At 43.9% G+C, this 25,142-nt stretch overlaps 1 protein-coding gene across 1 annotated transcript in view; it reads right to left on the bottom strand.

Annotated features, from left to right (window-relative positions):
- Window positions 1–888: 888 nt before the first annotated feature.
- Window positions 889–25,142, bottom strand: part of KCNAB1 (potassium voltage-gated channel subfamily A regulatory beta subunit 1) — a 208,337-nt gene continuing 184,083 nt past the window's right edge. Inside the window, exons 9-14 of the mRNA XM_060242373.1 lie at window positions 17,566–17,651; window positions 15,670–15,790; window positions 13,490–13,584; window positions 9,131–9,251; window positions 2,498–2,586; window positions 889–1,439 (exon numbers count right to left, since the gene is read on the bottom strand). Of these exons, the coding sequence (XP_060098356.1) occupies window positions 1,350–1,439; window positions 2,498–2,586; window positions 9,131–9,251; window positions 13,490–13,584; window positions 15,670–15,790; window positions 17,566–17,651 (602 nt within the window). The 3' untranslated portion in view covers window positions 889–1,349. The remainder of the gene's footprint in view (window positions 1,440–2,497; window positions 2,587–9,130; window positions 9,252–13,489; window positions 13,585–15,669; window positions 15,791–17,565; window positions 17,652–25,142) is intronic.

Raw genomic sequence — 25,142 nt, 5'->3', positions numbered from 1 at the left:
TTAGGGATCGAGGGATGTGAGAAATGATCTGAAGGTGGCAGCAAAGCATAATCCCAGTTGTGGTGGTGGGGAGGGTGTTGAAGAATAAAGGCAGAGAGGTGAACTCATTGAGGTCTAGAAGCTTAAGATGCAGGTCAACTAAGTAAGTTTCACATTCCCCTTGTCAAAAACAGGTAACTGCAGGTCCCATTTTACCAGTGTCCCATCACATTCAATGGGATTTGCTGCTATCACTTGAGGTCTTCAACCATGCTACTTTTCTGATTTGCAATAGAAGTATAATGGGTATAATTCTGTTGAAGTTGAACGGTCAAACTGCTTTACTCAGTCAGAATGCTGGTTCATCCAAGTCCACATTGTCTACTCTGACCGGCAGTAGCTCTCCCGTAAAGCTCTTTCATGTCACTTACAACTACTTCATTCTTTTAAGCGGTTCAGCCCAGAGGGTAGGGACTAGAACCTGGGACCATCTACCTGCAAAATGGATGCTCTCCCACCAAATCACAGCCCCATCTATGCCAAGCACTTTTAAGCACTGTTTATATCAAGGGGAGAGTTAAGCACATGCTGGAATGTGTCCAGTTTTCTAAAGAAAGTGGCATTGCCAAGGACGACCTAACTGGCTCAGAAACCAGCCTGTATAATACCATAATTAATTTTCTGACTTCAACAGTAAGCCCTTTGGTAGTTGAAGCCCAAAGCTGCAACTCAATTCAGCATTTTTTTTTAAAAAACGCCAATGGGGAAAGAAAATCTGAATTTGTTCATTGATGAGATAAACTTTGAAAAATCTTTACACTTGAAAATGGTCTGTTGCGTGTCTTTTGTCCTAAGCCTTTACCTGAATCTGGCTTTTGTTCATTGAAAAAATATATCTGTACATCCTTCTTTGAATTCCCAAGTACCTAAAGCTTGGAAACCTTTATTGTTTCTTTACATGTGTATTTCCACTGCATAAACTGGAAGCGGCAAGAGGGAGAGTAAATAGAGCACAATCCAGTGGACCCTGCATCACTATGTTGAATGGCAGCACTGCTGTGCGTGTCTCACTCATCTCAGTGGGGCTTGCGGGGCAGCCCTTCCCTCTCTGTGGTGCCCTTTGGCTTGAGCTGAAGTTGAGTCAAGAACTCTGAGGACTTGAGTCAAAAGAAAAGAGCAAAGACTACCCTCAGGTGACCGAGAGATGAGCTGTGCTTTCTGCATTTGGGCACAGCACACACCCCTGAAGAATTCAGGGAACGAGAGGGACTGCTGAATAAACTCTAATGGGGTAATTAGTACTGCCCTAGTACTGTACTATGTACAGAGCGCAATTGTAGCCATGCAGTCCAATTCAATCATGCAATGCATTAGGATCGGTAGTCTTTCTTGCTGTAAGGTTTGTTCCCCAAAATATTATCGATTTCATTCACAATGTGGGATGTCATCTTCGGAAGAACCTGCAGAGATAAAACAACGGGTACTTAACTCTGGGTGGAAAGGGCTGCAATTGCAGCTTGCTCATGGCAGCCCCATGGGGCTTCCAAGGCTAGGGATGACCAGAGGTGGTTTGCCATTGCCTGCCTCTGCCCCAGAAGACATTGGATTTGTATCCTGCCCTCCACTCTGAATCTCAGGGTCTCAGAGCGGCTCACAATCTCCTTTACCTTCCTCCCACAGAACAAACACCCTGTGATGTAGGTGGGGCTGAGAAAGTTCTCACCAGGGCCGGATCTAGGGGTGGGGGCAGAGGGGGGTGCTTGCCCTGGGTGCCAATGGAGGGGGAGGGTGCCAAATTGGCTATGGAGTCCATTGTATTCTCTGGGACCATAAGATAGAATGGCCCATAAGGGGGTGTCATTTTTTAATTTTGCCCCCCTTCAAAAAACATGTAGATCCGGTTCTCACAGGAGCTGCTCTTTCAAGGACAATTCTGTGAGAGCTATGGCTGACCCAAGGTCATCCCAGTACTGCAAGCGGAGGAGTAGGGAATCAAACCCGGTTCTCCCAGGTAAGAGTCCGCACACTTAACCACTACACCCAACTGGCTCTCAACCCTGGACTTGCTTGGTGTGCTTCCATCCAAGTGCTGATCAGGGCTGGCCTGCTTAGCTTTTGAGATCTGGTGAGATCAGGGTAGCCTGGGCCATCCAAGGCAGGGCAGCCTGTGTTTGATGGAGAGTTTATAAGCAGTTGCTCCAAGGAAGCTTGGAATGCTGCCCAGAAGCTCTGCAGATAGAAGGATTTATATCCTAATGTTTTACTTCCTGTCCTGCTTCAGTCCAGAATTCTGCTCCTGGGGGATAGGGAACTCCCAAGAACAGCATGAGGGGGAGAATGAGGTTTGCCATATGAAGCAAAAATGCCCCCCCCCCTTTGCCCGTGTGGATATATGCCTCAGACAAACTGAATTTTGTGGTATTTCCAAAATGCAAATTAAACATATTTGAATAGATTTCCACACTAGGATTTCTTAACTCTGTGTCTGCTAGTCAATGCAGAGCAGTTTTGTACTTGCCTGTATGGCACCAAGATTCTCTATTAGTTGCTCTGGGTTGGAAGATCCTAGGAGAACTGAACTCACACCCTCATTGCGTAGACACCATGCTGGAAAGAACAGAAAGTGCACTGCTGTTAGGGTCATCGCTTGACATCAGAGGAACATACAGTTCGAAGTCGCATCTCTCCCACTGTTAAATTCTTGGTGATGGAAAGTTCTGAAAACACAAGAGCATCGCTGTGATGGTGATAAAAGTCTGCAGGACCAAGTTATGTGTTCTTTAGGCCTCAGTAGGGGGAATGTTATGGATACCTCTCTTGTCCCTCTACTTAAAACAGCCAAGGAGGGAGGGCTTTTCAATTGGTACCAGTGTAAGAGGAGAGTTAACCTGCTTTCCCTTGAGCTGTGATCCCAACTCATATTGCCCCTCCTCTTGCAGCCTCATATGTGGTTTGGGTCCATTCAGGGCTGCAGTCTCCAAGTGGTGTACTAGAAAGCCCATGGCTGTTGCAAACTCCAATTACTAGGAAACATATTAGAATTAAAAATCACTGCCACACTGCATTAATCTAATATAGACTCATAATTATTCAAACTTTGTATATTATTCAAACTTTGTATAAAGCAAGCTTAGCACCATGTATGAAAAATATGATCCAAAGTGTAGACAAACAATAAGAAATAAAGTCCAGTTTTCAAATAACACATACAGTTCTCAGTGTCCAGCAGGACTACACTTAAGAGCCGATGCCTCAAGAAAATGGCTGCTTTGGAGGGTGGACTGTATGGCATTGTACCCCATTGAAGGCCCTCCCCCAACCCCGCACTTCCTGGATTCTATCCACCAAATCTCCAGGAATTTCCCACCGTGGAACTGGCAGCCCTATTACACCATGTGCATTGGAGAAATATTCTGATTTTCTTATGATGCATTGCATATCTTCCATCTTTTGAGTGTAATGATGCCCACAGTTTGGCATCTTACAATTGTTAGGTCTCATGGGAGGTGTTTTCAGTAGCCGTGCCTGCCTTAGGATCTGCCTTTCTCCAGATGTCTAATGGAGCAATCCTAACCAGAGCTATCCCCTTCTAAACCCATTGCTTTCCGCTGAAGAAGGAGGCTGTGGCTGGGTTTAGGATGGCTTATACCGTAAGCCATCTCTGCATAATGTTTCTATTCAGACAAGTCATTTCACAAGTTGAAAACTGTTACATGAAGTCTTATTGATGGTCTTGATTTTAAACAGTTAATGCCTGACTGGATATGAAAGTCCCTTCAAGGTAGGAAGTTGCCTGAATCTGACATGCAGCTTGAATTAATAAATTACTTTTGAATTAATAAATTACATGAACGTTGTCATGTGTGATCTCCCTATGCCTGTATACGTATATTGTTTTAAACATGTATAACATTGTCTTGCATCATGATTTTTACACATGATGTTCATTTTGTGAGATGAAATGGCTCTTAGATAGTAGAAAAGAGCAAGAGTCCAGCAGCAGCTTAAAGACTAACAAAATTTTGTGGCAGGCTTTTGTGAGTCATTGCTCACTTCTTCAGATACAGAGCAATGACTTATGAAAGCCCATACCCTGACACGAATTTTGTTTGTTTTTAAGCTGCTACTGGACTCTGGCTCTTTTCTGATGCTACAGACAGACTAACATGGCTACCCATCTTGATCTGCTCTTAGATAGTGAATGACAAGGAGGTTGTTCTGTTTTATCCCGACCTTTCTCCAAGGAACTGAGGGTAGTGACATGGTTCTCCTTTCCCTCTGTAAAGCAGTTTGGCTGAGAGAGAATGACAGGCTGAAGGTCACTTGAGAAGTTTTATGGCAGTTTGGGGATTCCAATCTGAGTCTCCGTGGTTCTAGTTCAATGCTAACCGCTACATCAACCTGGCACTAACCACTACATCCTTCTGCTGATTCCATTTCTACCTCACAACATTGTTTAGCTACCCCATCTGCATCTCTTCTAGTCACCGGATGCCTAAAAGGAAAGAAGTGTGAACCTCCGTCGAACTTTCTTGTCAGAGAGCCAGCGTGGCGTTGTAGTTAGAGTGTCGGGCTGGGATCTGGGAGTCCCAGGTTTGAAGTCCCTTCTCTGTCATGGAAGTTTAGGGGTGACCGTGGACTAGTCACTCTTCCTCTGCCTCAAGGAGTGGTTATTGTGAGGATAAAATGGAATAGGGGAGAATGAAGTAAGTCGCTTTGGACTCCCATTTGAGGAGGAAGGCAAAGTATAAATGAAGTAAATAAATCAAGAGGCCATTCTAACTTTCCACAGGAAGTAACTAATAAAATACAAAGGTTGTTTTTTACAACAAGAGGGCGGTGGTTTTTGCCAACTTCCTCCCATTGCAGACTAAGGTTGCTAACTCTAGGTTGGGAAACTCCTGGAGATTCAGGGATGGGTTCTGGGAAGGGTGGGTTTTGAGGATAGGAAGGACTTTGGTGGGGTATAATGCCAATGAGTCCACCTTCCAAAGCAGCCCTTTTCTCCTTGTGGCCTGGAGACCAGTTGTGACTCTGAGAGATCTCCAGGCCCCATCTGAAGGTTGGCAACCATGGAACTTTCTATGTCAACAAATGCAGGGTTTAAAAAAAAACTTTCTCCCAGATTGCAGATTATGATTAATTTCTCCCATCAGTAGTTTGCACAACTAATAAATAGTCTTCTGCCTGCATCATCTGATTTCTTAAATTTGTTCTTGCATTGGCTGCATTTGTGATTTTTTTCCTCAAATAAAAAAAATCACCTGTCAGGGCCAGGAAAGATGTCCCAAAGGTTGTCTGAACTGTATGGGATCATTTATCTCCCATTCTGTCAGCTGCATGCAACATTTAAATGGTGTCTTCAGCACGGCAAGGAGAAGATGGCACAGTTAAAAATGATTAATGGCCTCTCTTGAATTTCTGTGCTGTGCTTAGCTATATTGGAACAGCCTGAGTCAATCAAGGCACAGCTGTTAGGAAGGAACTATGCTACTGGTGGAAGCCTGTTCATGATTATTTCACAGTAATCATCAAGTTTGTTCCTGTTGTCCATAAAAAATGGATATTGTTTATGTACAAAGTTGAGATAGTCAGGTTTTTTTTAAATTTTTTTAAAAAATATAGTATTCAGTTGAGATTTGATAAAGCAAGATATAAATGAATTCTGTAGAATGGTCTGGTGTGCAGTTCCAACACTTTTGGAAAGTCACCGTTTTTGTCACAGCATCAATGGGATAGAAACCAGCAGCAACTTGTTTGCATATTAGGCCACACTCCCTGATACCAAGCCAGCCAGAACTGTGTTCCTGCTCATAAAAAGCCCTGGAAATAAACAAGGCACAGAGGGCCAGCATGGTGGACTGGGGTCTGGGAGACCCAGGTTAGAAAACAAGCTTTGCTGCGGAAACTTGGTTGGTTACCTAGTTATTCTCCCAGGCTAACCTACCTCATAGGGTTATTGAGAGGATAAAATGGAGGGCAAAGAATGATATTGTATGTCACTTTGGGTCCCCATTTGGGGAAAAAGTGGACTATAATTATCTAAATCAATAAATAAGGTTAGAGCATGCAGATCAATGACATGTAAAAAATCTTAGAGCAAACAGTCTTCTGCCTGAAGCCCTGGAGACCCACAGCTAGAGGGAAGAATATTGGGTGAAAGGAAACAGTACTGTAGCACAGCTTCCTATGCTAGCATTTCTCTGACCTACTATGGTGTCTACATGTCTGCTGCTCAAGACTGCACTGCTTAAAGGATGGCAGCCATTGGCTTAGCTAATGTGAAACTGCCAGACCTTGATTATGAGCTTTTTCACACAGCCTAAGTATTCCAGTATGGCAGCTGGTCAGTTACTGAACAATAACGGGTTTCTGCTGGCATTTCAGACAGACCCGGTTCAGTAACTGGCTGCTACCGGAATACTGTTACCTTTTCACAGTCTCACAGCTGTCCCTGTAGTGAGGCATGCCTGAGTCATTAGCAGCTTCTTTCAGTTTTTAACCCCTCCTTCCGGGTTGAAATCACTATGGGACACTGAGTGAAATGTCCCATAGTGATTCCGGGAGTGCCATTTTCGCGCCCTTTTTTGCCTGCCGGCACACAATCTCCAGCGGACAAAAAAGGGCGCGAAAACAGCCAGCACTTGTGGAAGCGAGATAAAAGTGGAATAGTGTGAAATGGCTTGCTTCAGTCACAGAACCCTACTGGGAAAAAAACATGTCTGAAAACTCCCATCCCTGTCCTGGATTGCTCCAGGCCGGCACAATACCGGCTCCCTTCTAGTTTCCACTGGTAAGTGTGAAAAGGGCCTATGTGAACAAGTCTTCGGCTCATGTGTTTCCTCTTCATTCATGCACAGCAATTTCCCTTCTTCCATGTAAAGCCAACTGAGTCAGTAAACTGTCTGCAAACTAAGGGCCATGGCTTTTTTTATTGGTCAATCCATTTGCAGTTATCCTCCAAACCAGGGTTGCAAATCACAATCAACCCATGGATCCCAGTTTTTGTTTGGGAATCTCAGTGCATGAGGAAAGGAAAGGAAGGAAGGGGATGGCATTGGTTGCATGTTATGTCTAGGGTTGCCAGGTCTGACTCAAGAAATATCTGAGGACTTTGGGGGTGGAGCAGGGAGAAAGGGTGTGACAAGCATGACTGAACTCCAAAGAGAGTTCTGGAAATCACATTTAAAGGGACCACACACCTTTTAAATGCCTTCCCTCCCTTTGGAATAATGAAGGATGGGGCACCTTATTTTGGGGCTCATAGAATTTAAACCCCTAGACCAATCTTTTTGAAACTTGGAGGGTGTTTTGAGGAGAGTCCCCAGATGCAATGCTGAAAATTTGGTACCACTACCTAAAAAAACAGCTCCCCAGAGCCCCAGATATCCATGGATCAATTCTCCATTATACCCTATGGGAATCAGTCTCCATAGAATATAATGTAGTGCCCAGCAGACATTTCCCTCCCCTCTGTTTTCTGATGACCCTGAAGCAGGGGGAGGGCCTCCAAACCAGGGAATCCCCTGCCCCCAACTGGGGATTGGCAACCTAGTTATGTCTGTACAGTATCATGACATTTTTTTCCTCAGCTGTGAACTCTTAGCCCTTGATCATATCAACCAATCAGAACCTGAAATCCATTTAGAGGCTGTCATCCTGTGTTGGACCATAATTAGTTTGAGAAGTGAAGTCCAGGATGGTCTTCTCTTACATATATCTAGGCCTTGGATTCAGCGGGAGCTCACAGGAGCACAGCTCCTGAACCTTTCGGAGAGTTCCATCTCCTCCTTCCCATGTTGTCCATTGAATAGTAGGTGCAGCTGCATAATAATCCCTGGATGAGCTCCACCACCTATTTTACAAAACGACCCCTACATATATCCTTTGTTTTCATGTGAGACTGATGCTGCTGCCCCACTGGAGGGTTAGATCTGCCCCAGGGATGCCAACTTCTGCTCCATATCTAGGATTCCTAAGCATGCATATGAACAAACCCAGGGATACTTAATGAAAACCAATAGAATTGAGCAAGTGTCACAGGGGTTATGGAGGGGGCCTTTAACATTTTTGTTCAAGCTCAAAGTACTTAAGGGCAACTCTATTTATAGCTGCATCGTGTGTTCTTTTCAGAGCAAGGTTCTCCATAAAGCAGCAGGGCTGATTGCTTTTTCAGATTGTTAGGGGCCCATGTTCTTTACAAGCCTCTGTTGCTGATGATTAGTTGACTTCACCTCGATGGTCACTTAAATGAAGCCACCCACTCTCCAAAGTGGAAAGCTACATTAGCATGCAGTCACTCTAGAGGCACCCTTTGCCATATGCTCTGTTTCCCCCAAGGGAATGTTCTTTTAAGTTATACTTCAATCAGTGGAAGAAATGGAAGAATAGCGGCTGAGATATAATTCAGAGCTAGCTGAAGATTTTGCTTGTGTCTCTGGGGGAGGGCCATGTAAGCTCACCACTCCCAAATCTCAGAACTGCTATACCAAGAACCCATGAGTGACCAATGGCTTATAAGCCCTAGATTCAGGGCTTTTTTTGGGGGGGGGGGCAGGAAAGCACAGGAGCAGAGCTCCGCCAAGGACTGGCCAGGGCTCTAGCTGGAATGCTGGGGAAGGCACGGGGAGCCATCTTTAAATGCCTCCCTGATGGCTTCAGCATTCCCCAGTGTGCCTGTGGGGACACACACACTAAATAATGCACTTTCAAACCACTTTCATTGCATTTTCCAACTGGATTTTACTGTGTGAACTGGCAAAATCCAGTTGGAAAGTGCATTGGAAGTGGATTGAAAGTGCATTATTTAGTGTGTGTGACCAGAGCCCTAGATAAAACCTAGACTGTTAAAACCTAGACTTCATCAGGCATGCTTGGGTGAAAACTCTGTTTACACCCTCATTTCCTTTCTCTGTAAGATGGGAATATTTGTAGTATAATTCTAAGCAAAGTCACACTGTTCTAAGCCCATTCTTTTCAGAACCCACTCTTTTGCAGGACAGAGAGATTTGACTTCTAGGGAATATTAATTTCAGATGACAAGAATGACTACTTTCTGTGAGAAGAAGCTCACTGCAGCAGCCTGATTGAGCCCCACCAAGCTGAAAAACAATAATAATGGAGAAATAGATGAGTCCCCAGAATTCCTCACCAACTGCTAGCTGAGGTAGTGTGCAGCCTAAGCGTTCAGCAATTGGGAAGAGGTCCTTCAGCTTTGTTTGCTGTTTCCTTCCTTCTTCACTCACAATCTTCTCCTTTAGCCACTGATAGCACTGGCAATCAGACACAATGGAATGTTAAAATTAACACAAAAACAAGAGCGTTATAATTTAAATCATTCTCAAATTATAGCCCTCAACTCTTGCCTCATTGTGTTTTTAGTGTTATCAGGGTGTTGGGTTCTGCTTGAATCAATATTTGCTGTGTCAAAGTTACCCACCAGCCACACTGTTTACCACAATTTACTGAGAGAGCCAGGGGCTTCAGTTCATACTCAACCATCCATGCATAGAAAGCACACTGAGTTTCCCTGAATTTCTCTCATTTCTGAATCCCCTTCCAATCACCCAGAAAGATCATTGCTGGGATAGTGAGACCCATGTGAAGGGACAGGTACATTTAGGGTTGCCAGTCTCCAGGTAGGGCCTGGAGATCTCATGCTTTTACAACTGATCTCCAACTAGCAGAGATCAGCTCCCCTGGAGAAAATGGCTGCTTTGAAGGGAGGACTCTATGGCACTGTACCATGCTGACGCCCTTCCCCTCTTCAAACCCCGCCCTCTCCCAGATCCACCCCTACATCTCCAGGTATTTTCCAACACAGACCTGGCAACCCTATGTGCATTGATTGGGGAGCTGGAGCAAAGAGGAAGGGGAAGAAATCACAGTGCTTCCAGAGGAGGGAAGAGCAGCAACTTCACCCCATGTCCCTCCTTGCCCTAGGCCCCTGGACCTACACAGCTGTTTCTCCATGCTGTTCGTGGGACCCTGGGAATGATCCTTCTGAGACTTAGAAAGGGCTGGAACAGAGAGGAAAGTGGGGAAACTCTGCATTCTGTGTATCTCCATTTTCCCCCACTCATGATCTATCCCAATGGGACAAGTTAGGGAAGAATCACCCCATCTCATGCAATGAGTTTTATTGTAATAGAAACTGGAAACAGAGGGGATGATGCTTGAGAGCCAGTGTGGCATAGTGGTTAGCAGGAACTGGGACACCCATGTTTGATTCTCCCATGGAAGCTTGCTAGGTACCTTAGGCCAGTTGCATACCCTCGGCCTAACCTACCTCACAGGGTTGTTGTGAGGATAAAACAGAGGAGAGAAGAACAATGTAAGCTGCTTTGGGTCCTCACTTGGGGGCAGGACAGGATCAAACAGAGGAGGGAAGAACAGTGTGGTAAATCACTCAGGGGAGAAAGCCAGGGCACAGAATTCTAAATAAATAAACCAGAGCCCCAAATATGGCCTGCCACTGCTACCTGCAGAGCCCTTCAATTGGGCAGGGAATGCCACCACCAGGTCAGCAGGCAGGTTTACTTTCTTGCTCAGGCCACCTAGATGTGAGGAAGGTGTGACTCCTTTACCTTCTTTGAGAGCATTTCACAGGTGCCTCTCCCAAAGGATTGGATCCAGAGCAACTGTTTCTATGGGTGCAAGGACTTCTGCCTGCAGGCCATGATTTCCCCACTTCTCCCCCTGCCCTGCTTGAAATGCCCCCTGAAATCCTGCTGGGAGGCAGGAACAGAATTGGGGGGGGGGCATCTTGGGCTGTTGCAGGAGAGGGGAACCATAAAAATTGCACTCAGTGGGCAAAAGTCCTTGCACGCAAGTAAATGCTGTGCCAGATCCAACCCCAAAATGCATTCTCCTGAATAACCATGAGCACTCAGGTATCAGAACACTTGTTCTGGGGAGAGAGTGGCTCAGTTTTATGCTAGATGAAGAAGAAACTCCTAATGAACAGGCAGAACTGATGAAGTTGCCTTATACTGAATCAGACCCTTGGTCCATCAAGGTCAATATTGACTACTCAGACTGGCAGCTGCTCTCCAGGGTCTCAGGGAGAAGTCTTTCACATCACCTACTGTCAGATCATCTAAAGATCATCTCTACCACTAAACCCCAGTCCCTCCCCAGGTCCTTTACAGCTAACTAGCTAAAAACAGTCTGTGCCTGGGCTTAAGTGTCATCCAGCACAACTGTTCAAACCCAAATGAAGCAATTTTTTATTACAGACTGAGGCCAACTTAATTGGACATACCTTCAAACAAAGTATGCCTATAGCATCTCTACTGAAATTATAGACACTTTATAGTTCTTTCTGTAAGATTCTCAGAAACTGTGTAGCACAGGGGTGTCAAACATGCAGCACAGGGGCCAAATCAGGCCCCCAGTGGGGCCCTATCAGGCCTGCGAGCAAATCAAAAGCAGGCTCGCAACTTACAGATACACACTTGAACAACACCTGAACAGCATACTCAAGATTGCTACAGTACAGATATTGTCTCCAGTTTTTGATGCAGTAATTCAGAAACAGGTGTCAGTTATCAGAGACAGTTAAATGAACAAAATATTGCAAGGGTACTAATGTTTTAAGCATGTTTTATTTTAAGTTTTTAAAGAAATCTTTAATTGCGCGATTTAATCTTTAATTGTCTGTGTCTGCTACCTGACATTACAGTTTATGATATACATGGCCTGGCTCAACAAGGTCTCATTTATGTCATATCTCATTTACCAGATCTGGCCCTCATAACAAATGAGTTCAACACCCAGCAAAATGAAAACATGACTGTGTTACCTTGAGAAGCAACCGTGACCACAAACCATCCTGGATAGAAATCAATTAAGAAGTGGCCTTCAACTGTCCAGGTGTCTAATTGCATCCTGATCCAGTACAGTGAGTCACCCCTGCATAATTACTGAAAGTTAAAACACCCCCCCCCCGCTTCTTCATTTGTGAAAACCCATCCTATGTTCTTATCTAGCCCTAGCACCTTGAATCCAATCAACAGGGAGCAAGAAGAAATAAGGACTTCCTTTTTTAAAAGTATCAAGTAACAGAAAAGTTGGCTGTTCCAAAAGCAGATGCAATGAAGGCAGAAAATCTACCTGTTTTACTCAGACATACACAAAATTAAGTTAAAGTTACTGCTCTATATTCCATTGCAAGGGATGCATTTAGATTTTCATTCTTCTTAGGTTCATCCTTGCAGTTCCCCAGGAGCCGCCTGACAGCATCAACATTGCTTTGGATGTTAATGGCAAGCCTGCAATCAAGGGACACTTTCCTTTTCATTTGATATACAAAAGCCCATTCATTTTTTTTGCAAAAGGCATTATTTTGAAATATCCTAGCCCTTGGCTTTCTGGTTAGTGTTCACTGCACATATGAACTACTTTAAGATATAAAGTCTGAAGCCCTGTTTCTCCAAATAATCAAAAAGGGTCCCCCCCCCCCCCAACAACCTTATTCCATAAAGAAGAGTAATTTTACTGTTATGACGAATGACTTTTCAGGTGCAAGTAAATCTGAATGTTTACTATTGGCAAAAAGGTTTGTTTTTTTTAACCCAGCAGCCTGCAATAAATTGTAAAATCTATTACCTAAAAATGTCCTCCTGCCCACACGCTCGGTTGAAAGCAAATTCATTCACCCAGCCATTTCTAAACAATGCTACTTGTGCCTTGGAGGGCATCTGAAAAGCATCAGTCAGGAGTACTTAAGAAAACCCCGCAAAGCAAACCACAGCTTGCTCATAACCTGACTGCAGCTTGCTCATAAACAATTCTGGGGCAAAGTGCCCCAAATGTTCTTCAAGGGATAGAGGTCATGGAGATAGGGGTCGTGGCTCAGTGGCAGATCATCCACTTTGCATGCAGAAGGTCCCAGGTTCAATCCCTGGCATCTTCAGTTAAAAGGACGAGGCAGTGGGTGATGTGAAAGACTTCTCCCTGAGACCCTGGAGAGCCACTGCCAGTCTGAGTAAACAAGACTGACCTGGATGGACCAAAGCTCTGAGTCAGTATAAGGCAGCTGCATGTGTGTTCACCTGCTCCTTTCCTGTTCAGACCCTTTCCTGTTCATGAGATAGAGGCATCTGCCCCTTTTCTGTTCAGCCATACTGGGCATCAAGCAATGCAGTTACTTAGTCTACTTAGGAAAGCTATTCCCAGGGCTTTTTTTTTGTAACAGGAACTCCTTTGCATATTAGGCCATGTCCCCCTGATGTAGCCAATCTTCCAAGAGCTTATAGGGCTCCTCTTACAGGGCCTACTGCAAGCTTTTGGAGGATTGGCTACATCAGGGGTACATGGCCTAATATGCAAAGGAGTTCCTGCTACAAAAAAGGCCCAGCCCAGAGCATCACCCCTAGTTCTTTACTCATGCACCTCATGGGACCTTTTTTACATGGACTCTTTTTGTTGCTTTCTTGCATGCCCTTGCCTTTTCTTCTACTGTGGAAAGGTCAGATTCTCTTTTTCCCTTGAACTTGAAGCAAAATACCTTTAATGAAGCCCTTGAGCTGTCAGGAATCCCATTGGCATATTTCCCTGAGATGATCCCACAAGCAAGCGGAGACCATGTCATTGCTCCAACTCCTACAGAACAACCAATGAAAAGAGGTGGACATGAGGCAGTGATAAACAGGTATATTATAAATGTAATTTATTGCATGCATCTACATATGCTACGTGTGCTCACACGCTTTATATAATGTAATATAGGATGCAGTCCGTGGACCTGTACCATTAACAGTGGTGCTTTCCTCTGGTGCAAGAGGCTTTTCTACTGCTGGAAGCACTTCTTGCATCAAGGGACATAAGAACATAAAAAGAGCTCTGCTGGATCAGGCCGCTGGTCTATCCAGTCCAACATTCTGTTTCATATAGTGGCCAACCAGTTGCCCTGTAGGCCCAACAAACCAGGAGGACTGTAAGTTGCAGGACAGCCATAAGCCAAACAGATCCATGAGATCCTACCCTTTATATAAGCATATATATTATTCTAATCAATGACACCCTAATGATAGGAATACTTTGATTTAAAATGTCGGCTTTGTTTTCATCCAAACAAATAGAGGAATGCCATTTCTTGCGATTTGTAAAGAACCATGCATATTGATGAAGGCTAAATAAATACATTATCAACGACAGTAACATCAAGCATACTATCTTCATTATTTATGGCTTCTACTGGGATCACGTTGCAAGGGCATCTTTAGTGGCTATCCTATGAGGAGGGAGCTTGTTCCTTGTGGATATACCTTAAGTCCCAGTTTGAGCCTCTTTCAGCAGCCCTACAATATATTTATACCTAGGTTTTCAGTGGCAACTATTTTAGCATGCTTTTTGACTGTAATTACATGAGTTAGATAGAAAAATGGGATGAACTTGAAAGTACAAGTGAAATAAATACATTAACTCTCACACAGGGCTGGATTATAATGATCATAAAAAGTACGCCAAGGAGCAAAGATTCCAGTAGTCACATAATGATCTGAAAGTTGGTATAAAATGACCTTCTTGTTCAGAGCGTCTTCAAAGATTCTCCATTGCTCAGACTACAGTGCCTGTTGGTTTATTTTATGGCAGAGGAGGGGGGTAGAGCAAAAAATATGCAGCTGCAATATAAGGCACTTTTTGGTGCAAGGAAATGAATACATATGCTGCCTCTCAGGCTGTAAAGTAATCACACCAGAACTATGAGGATATTACCATGAGCTAGAAAGAAGACCATTTCCATTTGCAATGATGGTGTTATATAAAATAACAACAACAATAATCAATTAAGGGGAAAATGATTGTGGCATCCTGGAAGAGATACAGTCCTGTTACCTTGCATAGAGAATACTGCTCTGGACCATGGATGGCCAAACTTGCTTAACGTAAGAGCCACATGGAATAAATGCCTGATGTTTGAGAGTCATATGGCAAGGAAGAAAAGAAGGAGGGAAGGAAGGGAGGGGGAAGGAAGGAGGGTCAGTAGAGGAGGAGGGAAGGAAAGAGAGGTGGAAAGAAAGCAACTTTAAATGCATTCTACAAGCTGCTGGCTGGCTTGACTTGGAGAAGTGATTTAAAGAGACAAAGGCTTCTCCAAGCCAGTTTATGGGGCAGTGGGGGATTTGAGAGCCACACAATATGTGTGAAAGAGCCACATGTGGCCCCTGAGCTGCAGTTTGGCCACCCCTAATATACATAGTGAGTGAGTAGCAAATTAGTATATAACAGGGGTAGCCAAACTTGCTTAACATAAGAGCCACATAGAATAAACATCAGATGTTTGAGAGCCGCACAATGGAAGGAAGGAAGGTAGGTAGGTAGGTGGAAAGAAAGCAAATAGATGGGGGGAGGCATGGGGAGAGAGAGATGGAAAGAAAGCAACTTTAACTTTAAATGCATTCTACAAGCCAGCAGTAGGCTTGGCTTGGAGAAGTGATTTAAAGAGACACATGTCTTTTCCAAGCTGGCCAACAAGGCGGTGGGGGCTTTGAGAGCCACATAAAATGTGTTAAAGAGCCATGTGTGGCTTCTGAGTCGCAGTTTGGCTACCTCTGCTCTGGACTATTTATATAATTGATAACTGCTAAACAGTAGAAGGCACTATTAAAATTTCAAACACACTCTTTGCATCAAAATGAGGTTTTTTTACCATTCTCTTATGAATATTAGCAGCGCAGGAATTACCTATCTTGTGGTATAATTCTGGTAACTGGACCTCCACTTTTTCTCTTTGGAACAGGTGGTATTCCGCTTGTTCACACACTGGTGGAATCATATTAAACTGTCTTGCTACCGAATAAGCTTCCTGTGGAATATCAGTAGCAAAAGGAAAGCACGTTAGTAGAGAACTCTCCTGGGAAATCTAACCACATGAAACCAGGCCTTCCGTGTCTTCAGTCAATGAATATTTCTGATCTTATCAGTAGAGATACATTGATTTTATTGATAAATTGATTAGTTTAAATATTTTTTTAAAAAAAACAGTGCTTGCCTTAAAATGTGGTCCCAATTAATTGGATAGATGTCAGTTTTCGAAAAAGAAACCACCAGCACTTCTGAAAGCTGCATTTTATATAGTTTTATGAACAAATTCCCTAACCAACAGCAGAGTCAAGTGGCCATGAAATGCAGGAAGTATGAAGTAATTATGTAAAATTTAAATCTAATCTAGAAAAATGCAGACTGTTCCACTAGCTGTGTCAAGCTATTTAATATCTGTAGCAGATTGAGGAGCCCCAGATTTTGCTTAGGGAATAAAGAGTGAGATTCCTTTATGACAGGCAGGGGGTGTCAAGATCCTCTCTTCCTCCTTGCTTTGCATACATAACAAGGCTAAAACTTCCTGTCATTAAAGCCTATTAGAATTCTAAACCACGCCTTTGCTTTTGGTGTTACATACCCAGTACAGAAGTGAGCTTCATTGTTTATTATAACAGTGTGGAAAATTGTCCACAGATAGGGTTGCCAACCTCCAGGTAAAGCCTGGAGACCTCCCAGAATTACAACTGATCTGTTCCCCTGCAAAAAAACCTGGCAGCTTTGGAGAGTAGAGTCCATAGCATTATAACCCCCTGAGATCCCATCTGTGGCAACATCATCAAGGAAGCATTTCAGGAAATGGCCATACTGAAAAAAGGACGAAGCATGCCTCTACTAACAGCAACACTATAAAGTATGCATTACATGCATCTGAAGAAATAAGCTTTGATTTATGACAGCGTATGATGAAATAAATGATAGGTCTTTGTGGAGAAACCTTTGTGATCTTTGACTTAACAATTTGACGTTCTGAAGACCATGGATAGAGAGTATGTTATTCTCTGAGTACCACTGCAACACTGAGTACCACTGCAGACTGTCTGAATTAATCCAACAGCAAGAAATATAGGCTTCCTTGATTCACAGAAACTCCTCCCGAGGTCCCATTTCACTAATCTCCGATCTCATAATACAAATGTAGCCGGTACTGACTACAAATTCAATATCCTGATAGCTCAATCATATAATTCTTCCGTACTCCCTTGGATCTCTAGTCCTCAAGACAGCAAAGCCAGAATTGAAAATATATTGACAATGCCTCATGAAATCTCACTAGTCAATAGCATTGTGGAAATCTGGAGATTTCCATTGAGTAGAAGATGATATGTCTTACATCTCTCACCTTAAGTAGAAAAAGCAGAATGTATGTTTCATTTGTATGGGTTACAGAAATCAAGGAATCTAACGTTTGTTGGAGCAGAGCGTGGATTACCTTCATGTGAAACTGGGATTTATTTTTTAGCACAGAACATACACAGTCTTATAAATGTATTAAATGCAAGGCTTTTTGTAGCAAGAACTCCTTTGCATATTAGGCCACACACCCCTGATGTAGCCAATCCTCCAAGAGCTTACAGGGCTCTTAGTACAGGGCCTACAGTAAGCTCCAGGAGGATTGGCTACATCAGGGGTGTGTGGCCTAATATGCAAAGGAGTTCTTGCTACAAAAAAAGCCCTGATTAAATGTATTTGGTACCAGTGAGAAAAATGTCTCTATTGGTAGCTTAATCTCCTCTGTCCCTTTACGAGAAGCTCTCTTACCATGATCTCCATGGCGCTCCATCGGGAGGTTCCCCAGTACATTGCCATGCCCTGATTTATCACATGTGTCATTGCCCGGACAATTTCTAAAACAGAAAGGAAACATGTTTACAACACACAATCGCACACAAGCTGTCTGGCACAAATTGGTGGAGCAGATTGGTCCTTTGACTGAGGAAGTCCCCGACAGGCTGCTGCCCTGGAGGGCTGCTGGTGACCAAAAGCAAACAGAACCAAGATCCAACTGCTATGTGGGCACTGCTGCCACAGCTACACAGACAGGAAACAAATGGCAGCAGCATACAGGCAGGCAGGCAGGCAGGCCGACTGCCAACTCATAGCTTTATGGTCACTGTGATTATCAGCTGTAGGACTTTTTTTGTAGTAAAAGCCCAGCAGGAACTCATTTGCATATTAGGTCACACCTCTGGTGTCACCATTTTTCCACACAGGGCAGGGCTTTTTTGTAGTACAAGCCCAGCAGGAACTTTGCATATTAAGCCACACCCCCTGATGTCAAGCCAGCTGGAACTGTGTTCCTGCTCAAGAAAAGCCCTGGTCAGCTGTATGTTATCTTAACTCTGGAAGAGTGATAGAAGTGTAATTTATGTACATTTGAAAAGAAAACAGATTATTCTGTGGCTTGGATCCAAGCTGGAGTTTCTGCAAAGTTTACTGACGATCTGATATCCTGAGGGCTCGCTGTCCTCTAGGCACAGGATATGGGGAGCGGTGTCAGTTCAGGCTACTGCAGGTGGGAAAATGCATTTCACATGCCTGAGGAAACAATAGCCTAGAGCTTAGCCTGTGAGTTGGATACTATTCTATGAAATGAAATTTATCCCTGTCAATATTCAATTCATGACATGATTTTTTTTTACAGTTTTTACACAAGAGGGCACCCTCGCAGAAAAAGACATCAGGCAGCCTTTTTTTTAATCCAGCTTTTAAAGCCCAAGGAAGCTTTCTAAACCAAGGGCAAGCTGTGCAGGGCAGCTTTTGCTGAACTCCCTTTGATTTGAGCCAAAGGCAGAAAACTTACTGAAGCAGGTGTGATTTTAGTAAACATCCTGGATACCTCACAGTACATACATGATTTCAACAGACAGAGCCACATAACCACTTTGGAAGTGAAGGTCTGCTCTGTCATCAGAAATGTGCTGTCAAGACATTCAAAGACCCCAGCGTGGCTTGGGGTGCTGTTCTCAGATTACCGGGTCCCTATAGCATTATGATGCTATAGCAATCTATTGCCACAATTTATTAATTCTCGGCTATCACTGAAAAGAGTGGGAGAGACTCTAATCCTTATCATTGCAGAATTTTAAAAGGAAAGGTGCAGGATGCCCATTTTCACTTGTAACTCCACAAAGAAAAGGGTTAGAGACTTCCTTTAAAAACATGAAAGCTAGGAGCTACTACACCTTTGCAACAGATGATTGTAATCTTGCAGTTCTATTGGGATCTAACAACTCCTGGTTTTTAAAAGCCTTCCAGTAGAAAGGGAAGGAGTGATGGCTGTGGGAAGGGGGCTGATGCAAGAGAAAAGTGGGAGAAATGGCTGTGTGGATTCTCCACTGTTATCGCAAATGCCTCTGTATTTGCAACAGCAATGGCAGCTGCACAAAGAACCATCTCTGTGTGGATGTAGCCTTAGCATCTAGCTCTCTGAGCTATTTATAATTTCTGGAAACAAAAGTCAAAAATGACAGACCCTGCAGAAGTGTTCCACTGGCAGAGACACTTTCCCCCAGCAGAAGTTGCCTTTCCCAGTTGCAAAAGTCTTGGAGGCATCTTGTGTCAGCGGAACTTTGGGGGGGTGGGGGTGGGAAAGCACCTTTGCTAGCAGAATGGAGATGTGGAATCCAACCCTGAAACCACTGTGTCCTGAAACCATAATTCATGTTTTCTCCCTCCTCCAAGCCAGATGAAGAGTTCTAGCAAGTCTGAAAGCTTGCACACTGTTGCATGATATTTAGGTCAGTCATTACAAAAGACATTACACGTTTGGCTTTAGAATATGCTCGTTGAACCTGATGAACTCCTTGCAACCTTTGTCTATAATTGTACATTTTACTATAACCTTGTGGAGATGAGGAATGCCAAGAAACCAGTGACCAGAAAACTGTTCTCATGTTAAATTAAGTAATAAATAAAACCTTCCGGGTTAACTATCTCAGTTTCTTAGCTGCATCGCTTAGTCATCAATCTACTGGTTGACAGTGCTGGGAGTGATTGCATTAGAACTTCTTAACGCCTCCAGGAATTTTTCACTGTAGAATTTATTCTCTCCCCTGGCCAGTCCATTTATTTTTATACAAGGCTTTTGAAAATTAACCCCTTCTTATCCATTTTGGTTTCCAGTCTACAGCTATTCTCCACCTCCCATGATCAGTAGGTGTGCTGGTATGCCTCCTCCCCATGTAATGCAGGACACCTCCATGAAAATAAGCTTGCAGTCATAAATGGATGCAAACAGGCACTCCCTCAAAACAGCAGATCTGCTGCTTTGCATCAGATCACAGAGAGAGCGCAGCCCATGGCTCTTGATCTTCAGAGCCCTCACAGCTTTCTCTGCCACTCTTTTTCTGCTTCCAAAATCAACCGTGTTAAACTATGGGTTTCCACAAACATCCTGCCAGGGATTCCTCTCAGCCCTTGCAAATGAATCATCCTACCAATTAGCCCTGCAAATGAGTTGTCCATTCAGTGGACCACTCACAGCCATCAAGGGAACATTACCATTCTTTCGTCAAGTCAGGCACCGTATTAAGAACCAGCCCCCACCACGATAGACCAGATAGCAAGCTAAGGGTGAAATGACATGTAATTTAGATTCACATAAATTAGATAACATTTAAATTGCATGGAATTTAGATTACATGTAATTTAGATGTAACTGTCATTTAGATGCAAAAACAGCCGAGTGTGTGTATTTGTATGCAATATAGGCTGGGTATTGGGGAAGGGAAGGTTTGCATTTTCCTCCTGCCCCCCAATTCTCCACAATCTGAAACTGACCTTCCAGACTGCTTCCAGCCATATCAAGGGGAAAAGACAGGCGCAATTGACATACCTGTCTTTTTTTCCCCTGGCGGGGGCGGGGGGGGGGAGCATCTCAGATCAGAGAAGGAAATTCCCCCTTTCCTAACACCACAACCTTGACCCATATCACCCTCTCCCTCTCCCAGTGTGGCTCTCTGACTTTAATATACACATCTGGACACCTAATCACAGATCCTGTCATCATGAGTAGTTCAGCCCTTCTCCAAATGTGAATTGGGCCATTTTGGTTATTTCTTGAAGCTTCCGTGCTGCTTCTGAGTGTACAGAGTCCTAGATAAGCAAATGTAAATTGTTTGTACTAAGCAGCAGTGTTTTCAAATGTCTGCAAGTTAAATCTGAGCTTTACATTGCTGTGATAGCTAAATGGGCTCAAGGGGCCTTGTGTAACTCATCAAGATGGCATTTAAACATTGTATTCTGAGTTAGACCTATTGAACCCAGGGGGCAGCTTTCCAGGGTCTCTGGAAGCAAAGATATTTTGTAACATTTTCCCCCCTGAGGTCCTTTAACAGGAGGTGTCAGGGCTTGAACTGGGGAATTGCTGTCTACAAAGTACATGCTTTGCTACAGAGCATCACAACAAATAATTGGTATTTGGAGAAGGGAGCCATAAAGGATTATCCAACTGGGAAGAGTGAGGTCATGTGCTTTTTCTGTGGCAAGTTCAGTCCATTGGAGCAAGAGATAGGATTTATACCTAGCCCTTCGCTCAGAGTGGCTTTCAGTCTTCATTCCCTTCCTCTCTCCACAACAGACACTCTGGCTGAGATCACACACACTAAATAACACACTTTATCCATTTTCAGTGCACTATCCAATTGGATTTTACTGTGTGAACTTGCAAAATCCAGTTGGAAAGTGCATTGAAAATGCATTATTTAGTGTGTGGGATCACAGTTCCTGTGAGGAAGGTGGGGCTGAAAGAGCTCCTTCAAGAACTGCTCTTGAAAGAGTAGCTCTTTCAAGAACTGCGACTGACCCAAGGTCACTTGGCAGGTGCATGTGCCGGAGTGGGGAATCAAACCCAGTTATCCCGGATTAGAGTCCACACACTTATCACTGCACCAAACTGGAATGGCTTGCCAGTGTTGATCTGAATGGTGCCTCTGCTTCCTGGATTATTTCAAAGGGCATTTGGTGGAGGGCAAATTGTTTGAGCTGTGTGTTTTCTCTTGTGGTGCAGTGGTTAGAGTATCTGACTAGGATCTGAGAAACCCAGTTTGAATCCCGCCTCTGCCACAGAAGTTCACTGGGTGATCCTGGGCCAGGCACTCTTTTTGCCTCACCTTCCTCACAGGGCTGCTGTGAAGATAACAAAAAAGGGGAGATCGATGTAAATTGCTTTGGATCTAAATAAACATCCAAATAAACAGGCATGATGTGGTTTTTATCTGATTGACTATTATATTGTTTCTATAGGTTTGAAACTTGGTTGGCAAGAAATTACTTCAGAGAGGTGGCTGAAGGCCAGACAAAATAAATATGGTCCTGAAGGAATGGCAGACTTCCCTGTACCACTAGAGGACCCCTGTGCCAGCAGCTCTGGCATCAGGCCTCCAACTCTCTTGTCACTTCTGTCCCACATCACTTCAGACCCATGAGCTGCTGTTGATTTTTCAGAATCATTATAATTGTTAATTCAACATCTGGTTGCCTTAGATAATTGTGTCTCAACTGAACTTGGGTTTAGTGGCTCTTTTGGCTCATTCAGTCTTAATTGCAAAGCTTGTCTTTAGAAAGAAAGAAAGAAAAATAACAAGACAGAAGGCAGTTTTTATCCCTGAGGGCTGCAACTATGGGGCTGTGCTTGTGTGTGCAAAATGAGCAGCTCAGAGAGGCATAATGTGTACTATCGTCATGGAAACGACACAGATATAGAGATGCCAACAAACTACCTCCCCAGCAGGCTGACCTTAGGCATGTTTCCTTGGAAATAATTTCTACTGATTTCTAACAGGACTTACTCCAGAGTAAATGTATACTGGACTAAAGAAAGAAAGGAGAGGCTATTATTGCCAGGTGTCCATTGAAGAAAGGAGGTCTGGGTAACCACTAGAAAGGCTTCTGCAACGGAACGGCCATAAAAACAAAGGCTATTTTTGAAATGATTCACTGGAGAGAAAACTTTTTGCATAATGAAGAACCATCCAGATTCAAAAAGATGGATAAAGGAGATGTTTAATATGACAGCTGGAGAATTTCTAAATTTCTAAAATGAGTAGAAATGCAGAAGTAGGAAGGGGTAGAAATTTGAGAGGAAAAATGATCGGAAGGGAGAGGATTACGTAACTGCACCCCCAGTACTGCCAGTTTCAGGGTCCCAAAGTTGCCTTTCCTTTTTAAAAAAAGTTAGGAGGAAAGAACACAAAACCACCAGTCACATGTAACAGAGTGTGGAGGACAATGAAAATAAAACAAAGATTCAGCAGCTTTCCCAAAGTAGACACACTTATGTGTTAAACAATCCCTTTTCTTACATTTCTATGGCTAGGCAAATGAGAAGAACTCTAATAACCTTATGCTTTCCAAAAAAAGAAGTGTTTTGGTCTCATTGTTGAGGACTGAGGCAAGCTATTGCCACTTGAGTAAAGTGTGCTTGTGAGCCGTGATTTGGCATCCTTCATGTTTCTGAAAACCAAGTTTCTGAAAACCATAAACAACTGCGCGAGTGAGGGACAGGAGCTGCAGCACAGCCAGGAGGGGAACGGGGGCCTGTGGTGAAGTAACCCAGCTCCCACCCCCTGTTTCTGAGACCTCCGGGGAATGCCCCAGAGTGCCCGGGAGGGGCGACGGCGGCACCGGGAGACCGGGAGGGGTGCCCAGGGTGCGACATGATCCTAATGCGAAAGCCACATGTATAGGCAATGAAGCTCTGAGGTTGGTCATTGTGTGTGTCCAATATGGCCTTAGTGCCCTCTTTAGTACTGTGTAGTAGGTAGCATATAGACAAGAACTGTGAAGATCCAGGTTCTAGGGATGCCAGCCTCCAGGTGGGACCTGGGGATTCCCTGGAACTGCAGATTATCTCCAGACAACAGATCAGTTTCCCTGGAGAAAACAGATGCTTTGGAGAGTGGACTCTATGGCATTGTGAGGTCCCTGTCCTCCCAAGGCTCCTCTTGTGGATTAAAAACCAGTTAATAAACAGGAAACAGAGAGTGAGTAGAAATGGGCAGTTTTCACAGTGGAAGGTGGTCAGCAGTGGGCTACCACAGGGCTCAGTACTAGGTCTGATGCTTTTTAACTTGTCCTTTAATTATTTGGAGTTTGGAGTGTGCAGTAAAGAGGCTAAATTTGTGGATGACACTAAGACCGATTTTGCACTAGGCTTGTTCCGGGTGAATAACCCTTTTGCTCCCAATGCTCCTCTTGGTTTTCGCACAAGCTGCCCCAGAGCTGCGAGCTGGCATGCCGCTTTTCCACAGCAAGCAAGATCCTCTTACAAACGGTTTCTGTTTGCTGCGGAAAAGCGGCCCGCTAACTCACAGCTCCAGGGCAGCTTGTGCAAAAACTGAGAGAAACCCCAGGGGCAAAAGGGCTCTCCACCCAGAACAAGCCCTAGTGCGAAATTGGTATCAGTTGTTCAGAGCAGTGAAAACCAAGAAGGACTGTGAAGCACTCCAGAGGAATCTGTCAAGGCTGGGCAAGTAGGTGCCAATGTGGCAAACGAGGTTCAGCGTGGGAAAGTGCAAAGATGATGCACATTGGAGCCCAAAATCCTAACTATAAATATATATTGAAGGGGTCCAGCTTGTGGTAACTGACCAGGAGAGAGATCTTGGAGTCAAGGTAGATAACGCACTGAAGATGTTAAGTCAGTGTGGTACTGCGTTTTTTTTTTAAAAGCAAAAACAAAGCAAATCAGCAAGTATCATAATGCCCCTGTATAAATATATGGTGTGGCCTCATTTGAAATACTGTGTACCATTCCGTTACCAGACCTCAAAAAAGATATTATAACATTGGAAAAGTTGCAGAAAAGGCAACTAAAATGATTAAGGGGATGGAACACCTTCCCTATGAAGAAAGGTTAAAGTAGTAAGGGCTTTTCCGCATGGAGAAATGATGGTTGAGGGGGGGCGGAGGTTTACATAGAGAGGTTTACAAAATTATGCATGGGATAGAGAAGGTAGAGAAATAAGTACTTTTCTCCCTTTCTCACAATACAAGAATTTGTGGGCGCTCAATGAAATTAATGAACAGTAGGCTTAGAATAGATAAAAGGAAGTACTCCATCAAAATTTAAATGTGGAATTCACTGCTGCGAGAAGTGGAGACAGCTACAAGCATAGGCAGTTTCAAGGGGGGATTAGATAGACATATAGAGCAGAGGTCCATCAGTGGCTATTACCACAATGTGTAGATGGAATGTATTCTTGGTGCTTGAGGGGCCACAATGAGAGGACTTCTGGAGTTCTGGCTGCACCTCCAGTTTTTGGCCATTGTGTGACACAGAGCATTGCCCTGATCCAGCATGTCTTAGGACTCACTTTCTTGTTTAGTCCTGGGAA

The sequence above is a fragment of the Heteronotia binoei genome, chromosome 6, assembly GCF_032191835.1.
Source record: "Heteronotia binoei isolate CCM8104 ecotype False Entrance Well chromosome 6, APGP_CSIRO_Hbin_v1, whole genome shotgun sequence".
NCBI lineage: Eukaryota > Metazoa > Chordata > Lepidosauria > Squamata > Gekkonidae > Heteronotia > Heteronotia binoei.
This window is presented reverse-complemented; position numbering and strand designations above follow the sequence as displayed.